The sequence below is a fragment of the Cyclopterus lumpus genome, chromosome 25, assembly GCF_009769545.1.
Source record: "Cyclopterus lumpus isolate fCycLum1 chromosome 25, fCycLum1.pri, whole genome shotgun sequence".
NCBI lineage: Eukaryota > Metazoa > Chordata > Actinopteri > Perciformes > Cyclopteridae > Cyclopterus > Cyclopterus lumpus.
In genome coordinates this window covers 7924247-7936972 of record NC_046990.1, presented here as the reverse complement: position 1 = coordinate 7936972, position 12726 = coordinate 7924247, and the positions used below count along the sequence as shown (strand labels likewise).

Sequence of the window (12726 nt, the reverse complement as noted above, 5' to 3'; positions counted from 1 at the left end):
TCCGGATGGTATTTTCTTGTTGCAATGTGTTGCCTCAGTTTAAATTAATTAAATGCACCCCGGCAGATAAATATGCAAATTGTTTTTATTGCAAATTCTCATTCAAAAGAGTCACATTCATACACTTTTCTTTTTTCCATTTTTTTACAGTTGCCTTGGATGTTGCTGCACAAATATTTGTCCTTTCATGTGTTCATATTCCAATGGGGATGAAATAAGTCACTCATCTTACCAAATAAACAAATATCACATGGAACATGAAATTATCAACTTTAAAGTTGAAAATACTTTTCGTTTAAATCCTACAGACAAGGGCTTCACTTTTAGAAATGTGCAATACTGACCAATGTATTTACTCATTTCATTTAATTGAATACAGCCATAACATGTTACCACTTCTATTTAACCTCCCCTAAATCAGGAGCAAAACTAATAGCACCTGATGTAGTCCGAAACCCGTCCAACATTCCAGTAGTATCAGTGATATCCAGTGTGGGGACACGTCTCCTTCTATTTCTACTAATGTATATCAATCGACAGACTCTTAAATAAGCATGTCACATATCAATTACCGGCTCCCCTCCACACTCTTCGAGCCCCTATAGTCAGTCGGCCATAAGTTCATTTTTAACAGGGGAGATGGTTCATTTTGTGTACCTGCAAACCGCCACACTCTTTTGGTTCTGTATTTTTTATATTTCAGAGCCATGAAATCTAACTGGCACAAACCTCAGTCAGATAAAGGATCAATTAAACAGATGCCCCCCACATCGCCCTACTGCCCCTAGGGAAGCATAGACAACAACTTGTAAATGGTTCGACAGTCCGGGCATTATGGGCTTCAGTGGAAGAGGAAAATAAAATAAATCAGTAAATATAATGACTGCTGCGTTGCCGGTTTTACACCGTCAAACTGGTTCTGGATGTTTTCGTTGTGCTTACGTGCCCCTGACTTTTTTAAAGGATGGGTTCACAATTATTCAAGTCCATCTTAGAACAATACTTGCATGCCCACATGAACATTGAATATTTTGCCGGCTGTAGTCTTTCCTCATTTTCATACTGACCATTAAAAAGAACATTTTCTAATGTGAATCAAATGAAAGTGAGGGGGTGGGAGGAATCCAGTCACAGTCCAAAAAAATATTAATAAACGGCGCAAATTAATGTAAAATACACATCTGCAAATATTCTATGTGGATATGGCCTTGCTGCCTTTTTTAGGGTACAAAGAGGGAATGTAAGTTGCTTTCTTGGTTCGCGCTACTGAACCTAATTGATTAATTAATTAATATAGGCGTTACCGACGACATGATTGGTTGAAGTTCAGACAACTCAAGCCCCTGATGTGAAAAAGCCTTTAGACTGCTGAAGCCTCATATTAGCTTCAGATATGTTTGTTGTTTTTTTTTTTGCACAGAACTGGGATTTTAGTCCCCCTTCACTTACATTGAAATCGACTTTAGACAGGACCTTTTATTGGACAGTATGAACAGGTTCCATTATTCATATGAGCACTACTGTTTAAGGAGAGACTTGAATAAAGGTGAACTTATCCTTTAATTAATGGTGAGGAAGTTATCGAGCTAGACCATCCTGAACAGATTATTCCCGTTGACGTGAAAAGGAAGGACTGTCAGCGTTGGCGAGTAGCAGTGTGCATGACAGCTTTTCTAGGTAAGCTACTGAAAACAGCACAGCAGACCGACTTGAGTTAAACTATGTGCTTTGATAAATAAAAAAAATACAGCAGGGAAGCATCTGAAAACCTTTCACTAAACGATCCATAACATGTCTGCCTTTATTTCGTGTCATCTAATTATTGATTTCCCCCATATGGAATTAAAAACAATCCCACAATCATTGACTGCGTCACTATCCGACCAGCCGACAACCGTCATCATGCCGCGCATAAGAGCAACAGTATTCAATGCTTTTTCAATTTTCTTAAAATACCTTGCTAATCCTTCAACATCAATTCACAATTCAGTGAATTCGTGAACGTTTCCATTTGAAGTACAGGCGTTTGTTAGCGCTTCAGACGGGTTCTGGGGCTGGTCCTGGTCTTAATGGCTGAGGTAGTAAACTTGGTCTGGGAAAGGCCCTTCACGGAGGACTTGGAAGTGCTGGAACGGCTACTGACAGGTGCACAGTCTTCTGTCGGGCCCCCGTTGGTCTTCTCGGAAGTGTCTTTTGCAGCACCTTTGGAATTATAGATAGAATAACCGCTGGCTTGTGAAACACACTTGGTAACGTTCTTGCTAGTACCCTTAGGAGTGTGCTTGGCAGAATAACTGGCTGGAGGGTCAGTGCGTACGTGTGTGGTTGTCACTGAGTTAAGAGCAGCTTGAGTGACAGTAGTCCTTGCAGCAGCAGCTCTGGCAACAGACCTAGGATCAGCGGACCTGGTAATTGGCATGGGGGTTGTGGATAAAGCGCGCACATTTCTCTGGAGCCTTTTTTCTCTTGCATGCGTGCATGCATCCTCGCTGACGGGCCTACGGTCACAGATCGTGATGATGTCTGCGAGGTTGGCCCTTTCTTGAGAGGGCTGCAGAGCAGAGACGCTGGTCAAACTTAACTCCTCAACGTTTACCGTGCCCTGTAGGTCTTCATCAACGCAACTGCCCCTCTCTAGTGTCATCTCTCCAACACGGCCACATGGGTCTTGTTTCATGTCGTCATTATGGCTTCCGGTGATTTCACCAATGTGACTCTCATTTGTATCACAGTTGTCCTCCCTACGCAGGATCTCACTCTTTGATGGGCCATCCTTGCATTGCACTGTCATGCACTTCTTTGATGAACTGCCGTCCGAAGGAACTCCGTTCAGTAGGGTGGGGCTGGTGTCCGGTGGGAGGCCTCTCCGTCTCCTGGACGACCTCAGGACCCCAGGGTTCTCACTTAGCGTACTGATGACTGGGCCATTAGTCAAAGGCGTAATCCTGCTTGAATGTCTTCCTGAGTTCTGGAGACCACCGACGGTCTTTGGGTTGCTATAGTAGTCGGAGACCGTTCGGTGGTGGAGAGGAAGGTGCTGATTGCGAGGCAGCTGGTGTCTGCTATGCCGAGAGAGGTGTATGCTGTTGGTTTCCTGGATCCTTGGTTCACAGGTATTGCTAAGCCTTGTGCATGGTCTTGGGGAGCGCCTGCTGCCCGTTCCTGTGCTGGGCTTTAACGTAGGAACTGACCGGACGCAGGAGGTTTTTTGTTCAGAGAGTCCAGACACCGTGGCAACCTGCAACGGAAAGAGATCATGATAGCTCGGAATTGAGGGCTGAGGACTAGAGTTGCGGGAATTAGTCCCACAGTGTGTGTTTTTGTATGCGTTTTTGATTGGATGCCTGAAATAAGGGGTGGTGAACACAAGCTTGAAAGAGTATAACGTTTTGTTCCATCGGGCACAACTAGGTTAACTATCTAGTTGCCAATCTCTTCGATTCCAGGGCATATTAAACTGTCAAGAGAGGAAAATATGGAAAGAAAGATATGACAAAGGGAGCTTTTTTTGGATCTACACTTTAGATACACTAACCAGGATTTGATACAAGTGTTACGCTGTAATCCAAGATATTTATCCTAGAATTTGGGATCTATGGTATATGATGGCCCCTACCTGATACTCCTCCATAGCCCCTTGTTCTAGTCTTGCTGAGATGCTTTTTCTTATAGATCTGGGGATCTTTCATGAACGACGACCATCAGGGTGTGCGCAGGTGTTCTGCATACAGTGATTGGATGCAGAACACCTGCACCTTGTTTGTTTCTTCACTTGTCATTCCACTTGAACCCTGTATGCACTGACGAAGGTCCCTGAAGAAGAAGTGTGCGGATATCTATTCTATCTATTCCGTCTTTAGCTTGATGGTGTTTGTTCTAAACAACAATGGTGATTAGTGTAGCCGCTGCAATAGCATCAAATAGAACAGAATATTACTTAATTGGAAGAAGAGCTGAGAAAGACACTGAAGGCTTTTCTCGGTGGACATTTTTGTTTTACTCTCTTCAACCAACTGGCTTTCACCAAGAGTTTAAGATTCAGAATGCTGATGATACAAACAAGACCCTCTCAGACATACAAGCATGATTAAAGGATGAGCATACCTTGTTCGTCCTCCTGACATGTAGGGAGAGCTGGCGTGGTCTCAGCAGGTGTCTCTCAGCTCCCTCTCTCTTGTCCTCCTTCGTCCCCTCCCTCCTCCTCCTCCTCTGCTGCTCCACCTCCTCCTCTCTCCTCTCCCTCTCGCGCCTCCTCTGTGCCCGGGCGGTTAGAGGGCAGAAGGAGCTGACCGCTGCAGAGCCTCTAGGCCTCCCTCTCAGAGACTTGAAGTCTTGCTGCGCTGTTGGACAGAAGACAAATATATTCATAGAAGCACAGAGCAGAACATGGCAAGCATTTTGTTCGGATGAATTAACTGAAGCTGCCTCAATCATTATAGTATTTATTTATTTATTTAAAAGATATACCACACTCAAAGATAGATGTGAGTGTTTTTGAAGTTGCAACTAAGGGAACTGTCATTTTCTATCGATTTGTGTGGTCCTCAGTGGAATAATGCAATATTGTTTCCATGAGCACCAGAAGAAACTCTCATTTGACCGACCCGGTGGCATTGATGATTAGCATTAAGAATAATAAAATAGCCAATCTTCTCGCTGATGGTCTTGTTTAATTATGGAGGTCATAAAGAGGCATTAGTATTAAACTGAGACAGTTTAATAACCAGTAAATGGTAGCTGGGTAGGTGCCAGTTTGCTTCCAGGGAAAACTGTTCCCCATGCATTATATAGTAGCTGCCCATTGCTCCCAATACTAGGGTGTGTTAAATGCAGAGGCTTAATTTCACCGCGTGCAATGTCCAATATGATGTGCGACGATAAAAGTTGATTTACATTTTCAAATAAATAAATCCACCCTGCACACAATGAGATTCCTCACAGGCCGCTACAAAGACAGGTCAGTGGATGGGTACCTGTGGTTCTACTGAATATTCTCATGGTCTTCCCCTCAACTGCAGTCCTGTGATTGGTGGAGAGACAGGAGGTAAGATGCTGAGCGCCAGATGGCTCCTTCGCTCGTCCGCTCGCTAAGAAGGCCATGTTGCTAGGCAACGCCGCTGAATCTGAAGTGAAAGATGAAATGCCTTCGTTGATTTCCGGAGGAATGGCAAACACAAAGAACTGTGGGATTTCCGTGCAGCTCGTTTTCCTTTTGTTTCAAACACTGGGAAAGGATCTCTGATGATCCGGAGATATTAGAGGAACATGATAAAGGTTAGCCGAGCTCTTTGGCACCGACCACTACCCGTGCGGCTCACCTCTCAGACAGAGAAAAGACAGGAAGTCCTCGGTCTTGGGCCGGCTTCTGGTCAGACAGGTGACCACGGCCAGGTCGTGGCCGTGGTTGCTTCGCGCCGGCGTCGTTGAAACTGCTGGTCCCGGAGAGCTGGGAGGGGACTGGGCAAACTTCCTCTGCGCTTGCAGCCGTGGTCTGCGCACGCACACATGTTCACACAGTCAGTTGCCAGTTTATTAGGTACACGTGTTAAAAACTAATAGCAGTGACTAACATTCACACACATTCATACGCCGTAGAGCAGCAACAGGAGCAATTTTGGAGTTAGGTGTCAGTTGTCCTAAGTCTCATTTGATTGGATGATTTTCCACCATGCGTCATCAAACTTTTGAAACCGTAACAGACGCTTCAACTTTTGTTTCACTGTGACTTTAATGGCTTTATTTAATACAGTTCAGATTTAAAAAGGGCCAGCGTGCAGGATTCCGTGGCCTCTGATGCAGGTTGCAACCAACTGAAGACTCCTCTGCTAATTCCCCCATTTCCAAGCCTGCAGTAACGTGAGCTGCTAAGTTTGGTTTGTCCGTTCTGGGCTACTGTCGAACACGGCGATGCAACATGCAATTCTTCTTATTTCCGGGGATTATACACAAATGAAAATATGGTTATGAATATTGTTGCTACACACTGGCCCTTTAAGGGGGAGTAGTACTGGAATACTGCAGGGGGGCAGCGCGGCACAACTGTTCTCCAACTGTATATAGGCAGGTCGTGAACACATGCATGAACATGCAAACACACGCAATCGCACAGTGGAGCAGCTGACCTCTTGCTTGCGGGGTCGTCTTTATGGCGATGGATGCTAGCAGGGCGCCGCTGTTGAGGGCGTGTCTGTAAGGACCAGCTCCAACTCGCCGACAGGACGGACTGACACCGGCTGATGCCATTAACCAGGGAGCCTTCGGAGAACAGTTTGAACTTTAGTTACTTATATGGAGCAGTTTCACGGCTTTGAACAATTATCTACACCAACAATAACATGTCAATCAAAGCGCTGTGAACAAAACAGGCTCAGAAACAGTGAACGATGTACTGTACATAGTTTGTATTACAGACAATGTTAAAGTTTTTTTGTGTCAGTTGGGACATGGAAAAAAAAAACAGTGACTGCATGGTTATGTCGGAGGATGTAAGAAAGGAGCTAATAGCTGGTGTAGGGGGGTTACATTATGATGCATTCAAGCTCCAATCAGTATTGGTTATTGAGTTATAACATTGTCATGTAATCTTGTAAAATGTAGTTTTTGGAAAGAAACTTGAGGCAAATCATTAGGGATTAATAATAATAATATCACCAAAAACAGTATGAAAACTGGAATTTTGGCGGTATTGTTATTGACGACTAAATTCCCAGTATCTAATCTAACTAAAACCTTTCAGTTGGAGGTCCCTGAAGCAAAATCTTTTCAAACGGGGGTCTGTGATCTAATGTGTTTCAATTCAAAAGGTCCCGACACGAAGAAGGTCGAGAACCATTGGGGAAAGAAACGTGGATGAGCTGCTTCAACTGTTTTTTGGCCCGTTGGATTCTGTTTCGGGACGTCAATGCCGAGAGTCTAGCAACAGCTGGGACAAAGACAGACGAGAAGAAGAGCATCGCCGGTACTGACCTCTGAGGCTTGTGAGAGCATGCGACCGCAGCGTCCTGGCCGTGGCGGGAGGGCCCAGCGGCGCCCGCGTGTTCTCGGGCGTGCGGGTGTTTCTCACACAGGGCTCGTGCGCGTGTTTTGCAGTCTCTGCGTATCTGGAGTTCGTCAGCGTCCGTGCGTTCGGCGTTTTATGCGAACGCAGCGTCCTGGTCGTTGCAGAGTTCCTCTGGAACGATCGCGTACTCCCTCGTAGGCGCGTTTTCTGCACGCCGTGCGCTACTTTCCCTGCGCACGTTTTTGATTGCGCTTGCACGTTCTGCGGCGTGCGAGCGCATTTGTTTTTTGCCGTGTGCGAGTCCTGAGACGAGGTGTTTTTTTGCCCTTTGCTTTGTAGTTGTTTTGAAAGGCGCACGTGCCGCGCGGTGTTCGGCGGCCTGTGCGTGTCCCTCTGCTGTGGCGCGAGCACACTCTGTCTCGCTCGCGTCATTTTCGGTAGCGCCTGCGTCTTTCGCTGGAAGTGACCGTTTTTGGACGCGCGCGTGTGTATGTGCAAGTGTTTGTGCGTGGCTCGGTGCGTGTCTTTGAATTCCCTGAGGGAGAGGAAGAGAACTTTGCGGACCAGACGTTCTTCACACCACGGCATCCCGTCGCTGATGTCCTGCAGAAACACACACACACACACACACACACACACATATCAATTTAGCATGATACAGGAATGTTCTCCTGTATCAGGAACGTTCTCCTGTATCAGGAACGTTCTCCTGTATCAGGAATGTTCTCCTCTATCAGGAATGTTCTCCTGCATCAGGAATGTTCTCCTATCTGGAATGTTCTCCTATCTGGAATGTTCTCCTGTATCTGGAATGTTCTCCTGTATCTGTCCTTGTGACAGCGGAGCTGAAGCAGTCTGTTGGAGAACGTGCTCCACTGTCCCTGCAGTAGGTGGTGGAGAGGGTGATCCGGGTTCTCCAATATGGACAATACTTTCTTCAGTGTCCTCCTCTCCACCACCTGTTCCGGTAGTCCTGTTTGCAGCCATGTGGTGAGACATAAAACTTGAAGTCAAGATGGTGCACCTCTAGGTGTAAATACCATAAAAAGGAAAAGACATTTCACTTACATATTTCTTTTTGATGATATTCCGTTTGGGTCTGTTTGTACTCATCTTGCCAAGCGTACGCTAACGGCACATGAATTACAGAAGCCAGCTCCTCTTGATTTCGACACCCACACTTGGCTTCTTCTCTGCAGGTGTAAAAACTGTAGATTCCAACCACTAGGTCCTGGAAAAGAGGAGTCAAGAAATATATTACGAGGTATAGAGGAGCTTTTTTTTCCCTCTTAAATTGATATTTTGACTTGACGGATGGTCCAAAATAAAATAAAATGCACCACAATCGGTACAAATGCAAGGATAGAGTTGAATATGATTCTAATCACAGGCAGTACATGTTAAAAATAACATCTGGAGAGATTTTAGAAAAATGATTAAGCCGTTACCTGACTTTGGCCAACATGAACTAGCTGCCAGCGTGTTTCGTCAGTTAGAAAATAGATTGTGTTGAATTTGATTTGGTCAAAGTTGTTGCACGGCTGTTACAACAACACCAAAAGGACACATCTGAGAAATCCTCATTTCAAAAAAGACTTTTAGACAAACATGTGCACACTTGGAATCTATGGTATTGATTTATATCCGAATATTGAACCCTAACCAGAACTAAGCTGATTCAAAACAGGAAATATGAACTTTTGTTAAAAGAGCATTTTCCAGGCTCTGGTGTTCTGATCGTTTCAATGGAATTTGCCTTTTGGGATAACTTCCCCAAATAAATAATGCATTGAAAGCATTTCTTCCTGTAATGAGGCCTGGACCCCCTGAGACCATCAATCAGCAACCTACTACATGTTCACAACGGGAACTGCCCTGTAGCCCGTCTTGCTCAAAGGCACCCCGATGGAGGGCTGGTGATGTGCACGTGCATAACCTCCTACGATAAGAAACCAAAGCTCAGTTGCAGTGGACCCTCGGTAGCTTTTACACAAACACATGAGGGGAAGATGGGGAGCGCCTCGTGATAGCCCACAACCCATCCATCTCTGTCCGGGTGTAATTGGGATCGTGGACGGCAGCCTACGTTTCTGTCTTTCTGCCTCACCGTAAAGACGCCTAGCGATGCAGGCGGCAGCGCGTCTCTATTCTGGTCATATTAATGCTAAAAACACAGCAAATACCGGACAATAATCGATCACCCACCTCCAACGGGATTAACGGCCTACATCATGAGCACACCGGCGACGACCTAAGCGAATGGCACGCTCACACTTAAACAAATGCATTGAACAAATGCCGGAACAGCAAATCACGTTTAAAAAAAAAAAATTAAAAAAAAGAAGCTCCGGTGCGCCGTTATCCCCCTTCGCAGAGCAGCGAGGCCAGTGTGCCGCTTTGGACTCGGCACCTGCACGGCTGAAGAGCGCAGGGAGGCAGCGCCACTGCGGTCATGTGAGCCGCCGTTATCCGAACCGAGGGCCTGCCGATATTCCGGTGCGCGTGTACTTCTTTAATTACGGTCAGTTCAGGCAAAAGAAGCGAGTTCCAGTTCGCCGAGCGTGCGTCTGTCACGTGACCCGGAAATCGGGCCGAGGTCCATCGGTCCGAGAGGTTCCGATCTATCACGTGGTTAATCGCAGAAATGTCATCCTTTCTCACGCGTGAAGGTAGATTTGTGTCTTCGTTACGCAAACGCACAATAAAAAAAGGTTTTGAGAGCAAATGTCTCGTTTGTAAGTAAATTAATTGTTAGTTTTGTTTATGAAACTAGAATTTGTTGCTGCAAGTCAAAAATCTTTGCTCTCAAAAAAAAAAAAAAAAAAAAAACCTTCGCCATGATGGCTGCAGGACAATTACGCAACTGTCATATAACATTAATTATGCCTTTATTTATTAAGTCATTTTATTTTTCTAAAGTCATACAGGACCTTCCCTGGACTCTTTAGGGGCAAGAAACGAGGTCACATGCCTGCAAAGGTCTTGAAAATGTGGAAGTCTTTTGACCTGGCTTTTTTTTTTTTACTGGCATCAAAAGCCAAAATGACTCCATCCTCAGCGGATGATTTGATGTTAATAAGCAGGCTTGGGAAAGGACTGTGTCCGTGACGTCTGACTTTACACATGCAGAGGTACTTTATAGGCTGAAGCAGGCACAATGCCTAATGTGTCGTCAAGAGTAAGAATTTCTTTTAATGTAGTTGTCCAGTCTACTACAAAACAACTTTTCAGAAGATGTCACATCTCAAGGAGAGATGGCTACTTTACAAAGCAGCAGGTTCATAATTAATTCACTTAAATTGAAACATCTTTTATGCTGATTGTACCTGCCAACACAACCACAAGACGACGAACACATCATGATTTGGGGTCATCCCCAAAATCAGTGGTTTTAATTTGTTGGTAGTTTCACAGGCGGAAGTGGAAGGAGAAAACTCTGCTGGTCCTCTGGAGGCTGAGGGCTACACTGGATCCATACTGAGAGGGTCTTCAAGTGCAGGAAAAACCAAGCTCTATATTGTTCCTCTGCCAGATGAACTAGAGCCAACACTGTGTTTCACTTGTGCTTATTCTTTATGTTTTATATTCTTTAGTGAAACAAACAATACTGCAGCTATTTGTGCCACCTTCTTATAATGTGAGTGAGCAAAATAAACACACTTAAGTGTTTATTTACTGTGCTTTATTTGTGGTTAGTTAAAAGTGCATACTTGTTTTAGAATCAGCACATGAGATATATATCAATCAGAAACTTCATCCAATAAATGAGGCCAGTTGAAGGACATGCATATAGATGAATACCATACTTTAAATTGCATTTCTTTTTTCTTGTGCTAAATGTATAGTACCCACTACCTCCTGCAGATTTGGCTCTGGTACTTGTAGCGTTCCAATACTCTAAAGCTGATTCGGGGACAAGTTTCCCTCTGAGCTTAAGGGGTGGCAATTCCAGATCTCCACAAAATGACGGGGAAAGAAGACGTGAAAGAAGAGGTGAACCGCATTTAAAAAGGTCAACAAAGCCATCTTCCTCTAAGATGTGAAGCAAGTTGTAGTACTGACATGTTACAGCCCTCCAAACATCTCTCCAAAGGCGTTCCACTCTGGAAGCAAATGTCATGATGAAGCGGCTACATTTTATAGTCTTTTGTTATTTTGATAATGTAAACATTTATAGTAATACATAAAATGTTTACCTTTGGTTGTGGACACTTTTGCCAGCAATAAAGCTGCCACGACCGGTTCCTCTCACGGTAAACATGCATCTCGCAATGTCCACATTTTCCACCCCTTGATCAGCTCAGACTCTGAGTGAGACAAACGGAGTAGTGTGACACGGGTTGGACAGCCACACTAAGTACATCTGGTATGAAGGAGAAGGTCCTTGCCCTGATGGCCATCCATGCTCCTGCACACCGTCAAGGGAAAGTCCTAGAGCAGTCTCAGCTTTGTTATTCGGAGCTGCATTAAGGTAGAAAATATGTTCAGGAATAGGATTTAAAGATGACTTATGTTATGTTCCGAGCAAGACTGATAATGTAAAGAATAGTTATAGAAAACAGATCAGGCTAATCTTTCTGGAAGAGCCATCAATACCTAAAAAAATCTCTATGTTGTACCTTCACATTTTCAGAAGATTTGACAATATCAGAGTCATAAAAGAATCCTTAATTAAAATAAATGAAATGTATTAGAACAGTGGTATACATTTTTGGGGGGGGGGGTGGCGTATGTATACGGATAAATTACATTTTGAGGAGAGGTCAACATACCTGAACAAAAGCTATTTGTGGAAAAGGTTCCATTCTGTAGAAAAGGGAATTATGACCACATTTTATTATTATGAATACAGACGGTGCTATTTTAATGCGCGTCTATTCCTGCAACTACGGTATTTGCTGCGGCTGATGCACGTTCAAAACGAATAGATACGGAAGACAAACTGCAACAAACTAACATAACATAAACCTAATAAAAAACAATATTTAAAAATGGTGAGCTCATTTACAACACTATCATGTCACTGTACTACTTAATGTCACAATAAGATAAAAGTATATTGATTTAGTTTTGAATTAAGAACTCATTTTCTTACGGTGTAGTATTTTTGTATCTGTAGTGCGTGTTTGTAACCCTGTTCAATGTAGTTGTACACATTGAAATGTAAAAAACACATTGATAGCATTTAAATGCCAATTCAGATGGGATGCACTCAGTCTTATTTGGAAAGGTTCGGAGAGTTTGATCGAGTTGTGCGTTTTCTTTCTCCGCTGTCAGTTAGTTTTCTGCTTTTTTTTCTTCCTTCTTTTATTTTTTAAATGTTTAAATGTTGATTGTGTGGACCCAGTAGTCGAGGTGAAATGTGATGCCCCCTATTGGTTTGGAGCATGTAGCCAGACATTAAAGATTGACCCTCTAGTAACAGAACCTCATTTACAGATCTCTTCAAATAAAATGTGCACAGACTTGTTTTGTTATAAGCTCTGACTAATACACCCTGATGTATTCATCATGGTTACAAGCCCATAGAGGGTCAAGATTGTATCGCAAAACCACAGATAAACAACAATTAGTAACATGTCTTTTAACACATAAGAGTGGTGAAAAACAGCCTTCCAATACATATTTTCACCCAGCTGGAAGCCCAATCAGCAGGCACGCAGGTGTGATAATGAGGTCGTCAGGCAGAACGGGAACACGCCACGTTCTCCACAGGTGGCCGCTTG

The 12726-nt window shown here is 44.0% G+C and overlaps 1 protein-coding gene across 1 annotated transcript; it reads right to left on the bottom strand.

Annotated features, from left to right (window-relative positions):
* Positions 1-67: 67 nt before the first annotated feature.
* LOC117728350 lies at positions 68-9546 on the bottom strand. Its single transcript, XM_034529232.1, has 8 exons — positions 9206-9546; positions 8069-8231; positions 6967-7603; positions 6123-6255; positions 5319-5491; positions 4974-5123; positions 4105-4340; positions 68-3238 (listed from the first exon to the last, which is right to left on the bottom strand). Exons 2-8 carry the CDS (start codon positions 8111-8113, stop codon positions 2030-2032), a joined length of 2583 nt encoding a protein of 860 aa, XP_034385123.1. The 5' UTR covers positions 8114-8231; positions 9206-9546; the 3' UTR covers positions 68-2029.
* Positions 9547-12726: the final 3180 nt, after the last annotated feature.

Bases quoted from the DNA above. Each gene is read 5' to 3' on its own strand.
- LOC117728350 (XM_034529232.1), bottom strand. From the start codon at position 8,113: ATGAGTACAAACAGACCCAAACGGAATATCATCAAAAAGAAATAT. The intron at 7,604-8,068 runs GTAAGTGAAATG...GTGTTTCTGCAG, and splicing joins ATATCATCAAAAAGAAATAT to GACATCAGCGACGGGATGCC. The intron at 5,124-5,318 runs GTGAGCCGCACG...CTTTCACTTCAG, and splicing joins GTCTTTTCTCTGTCTGAGAG to ATTCAGCGGCGTTGCCTAGC.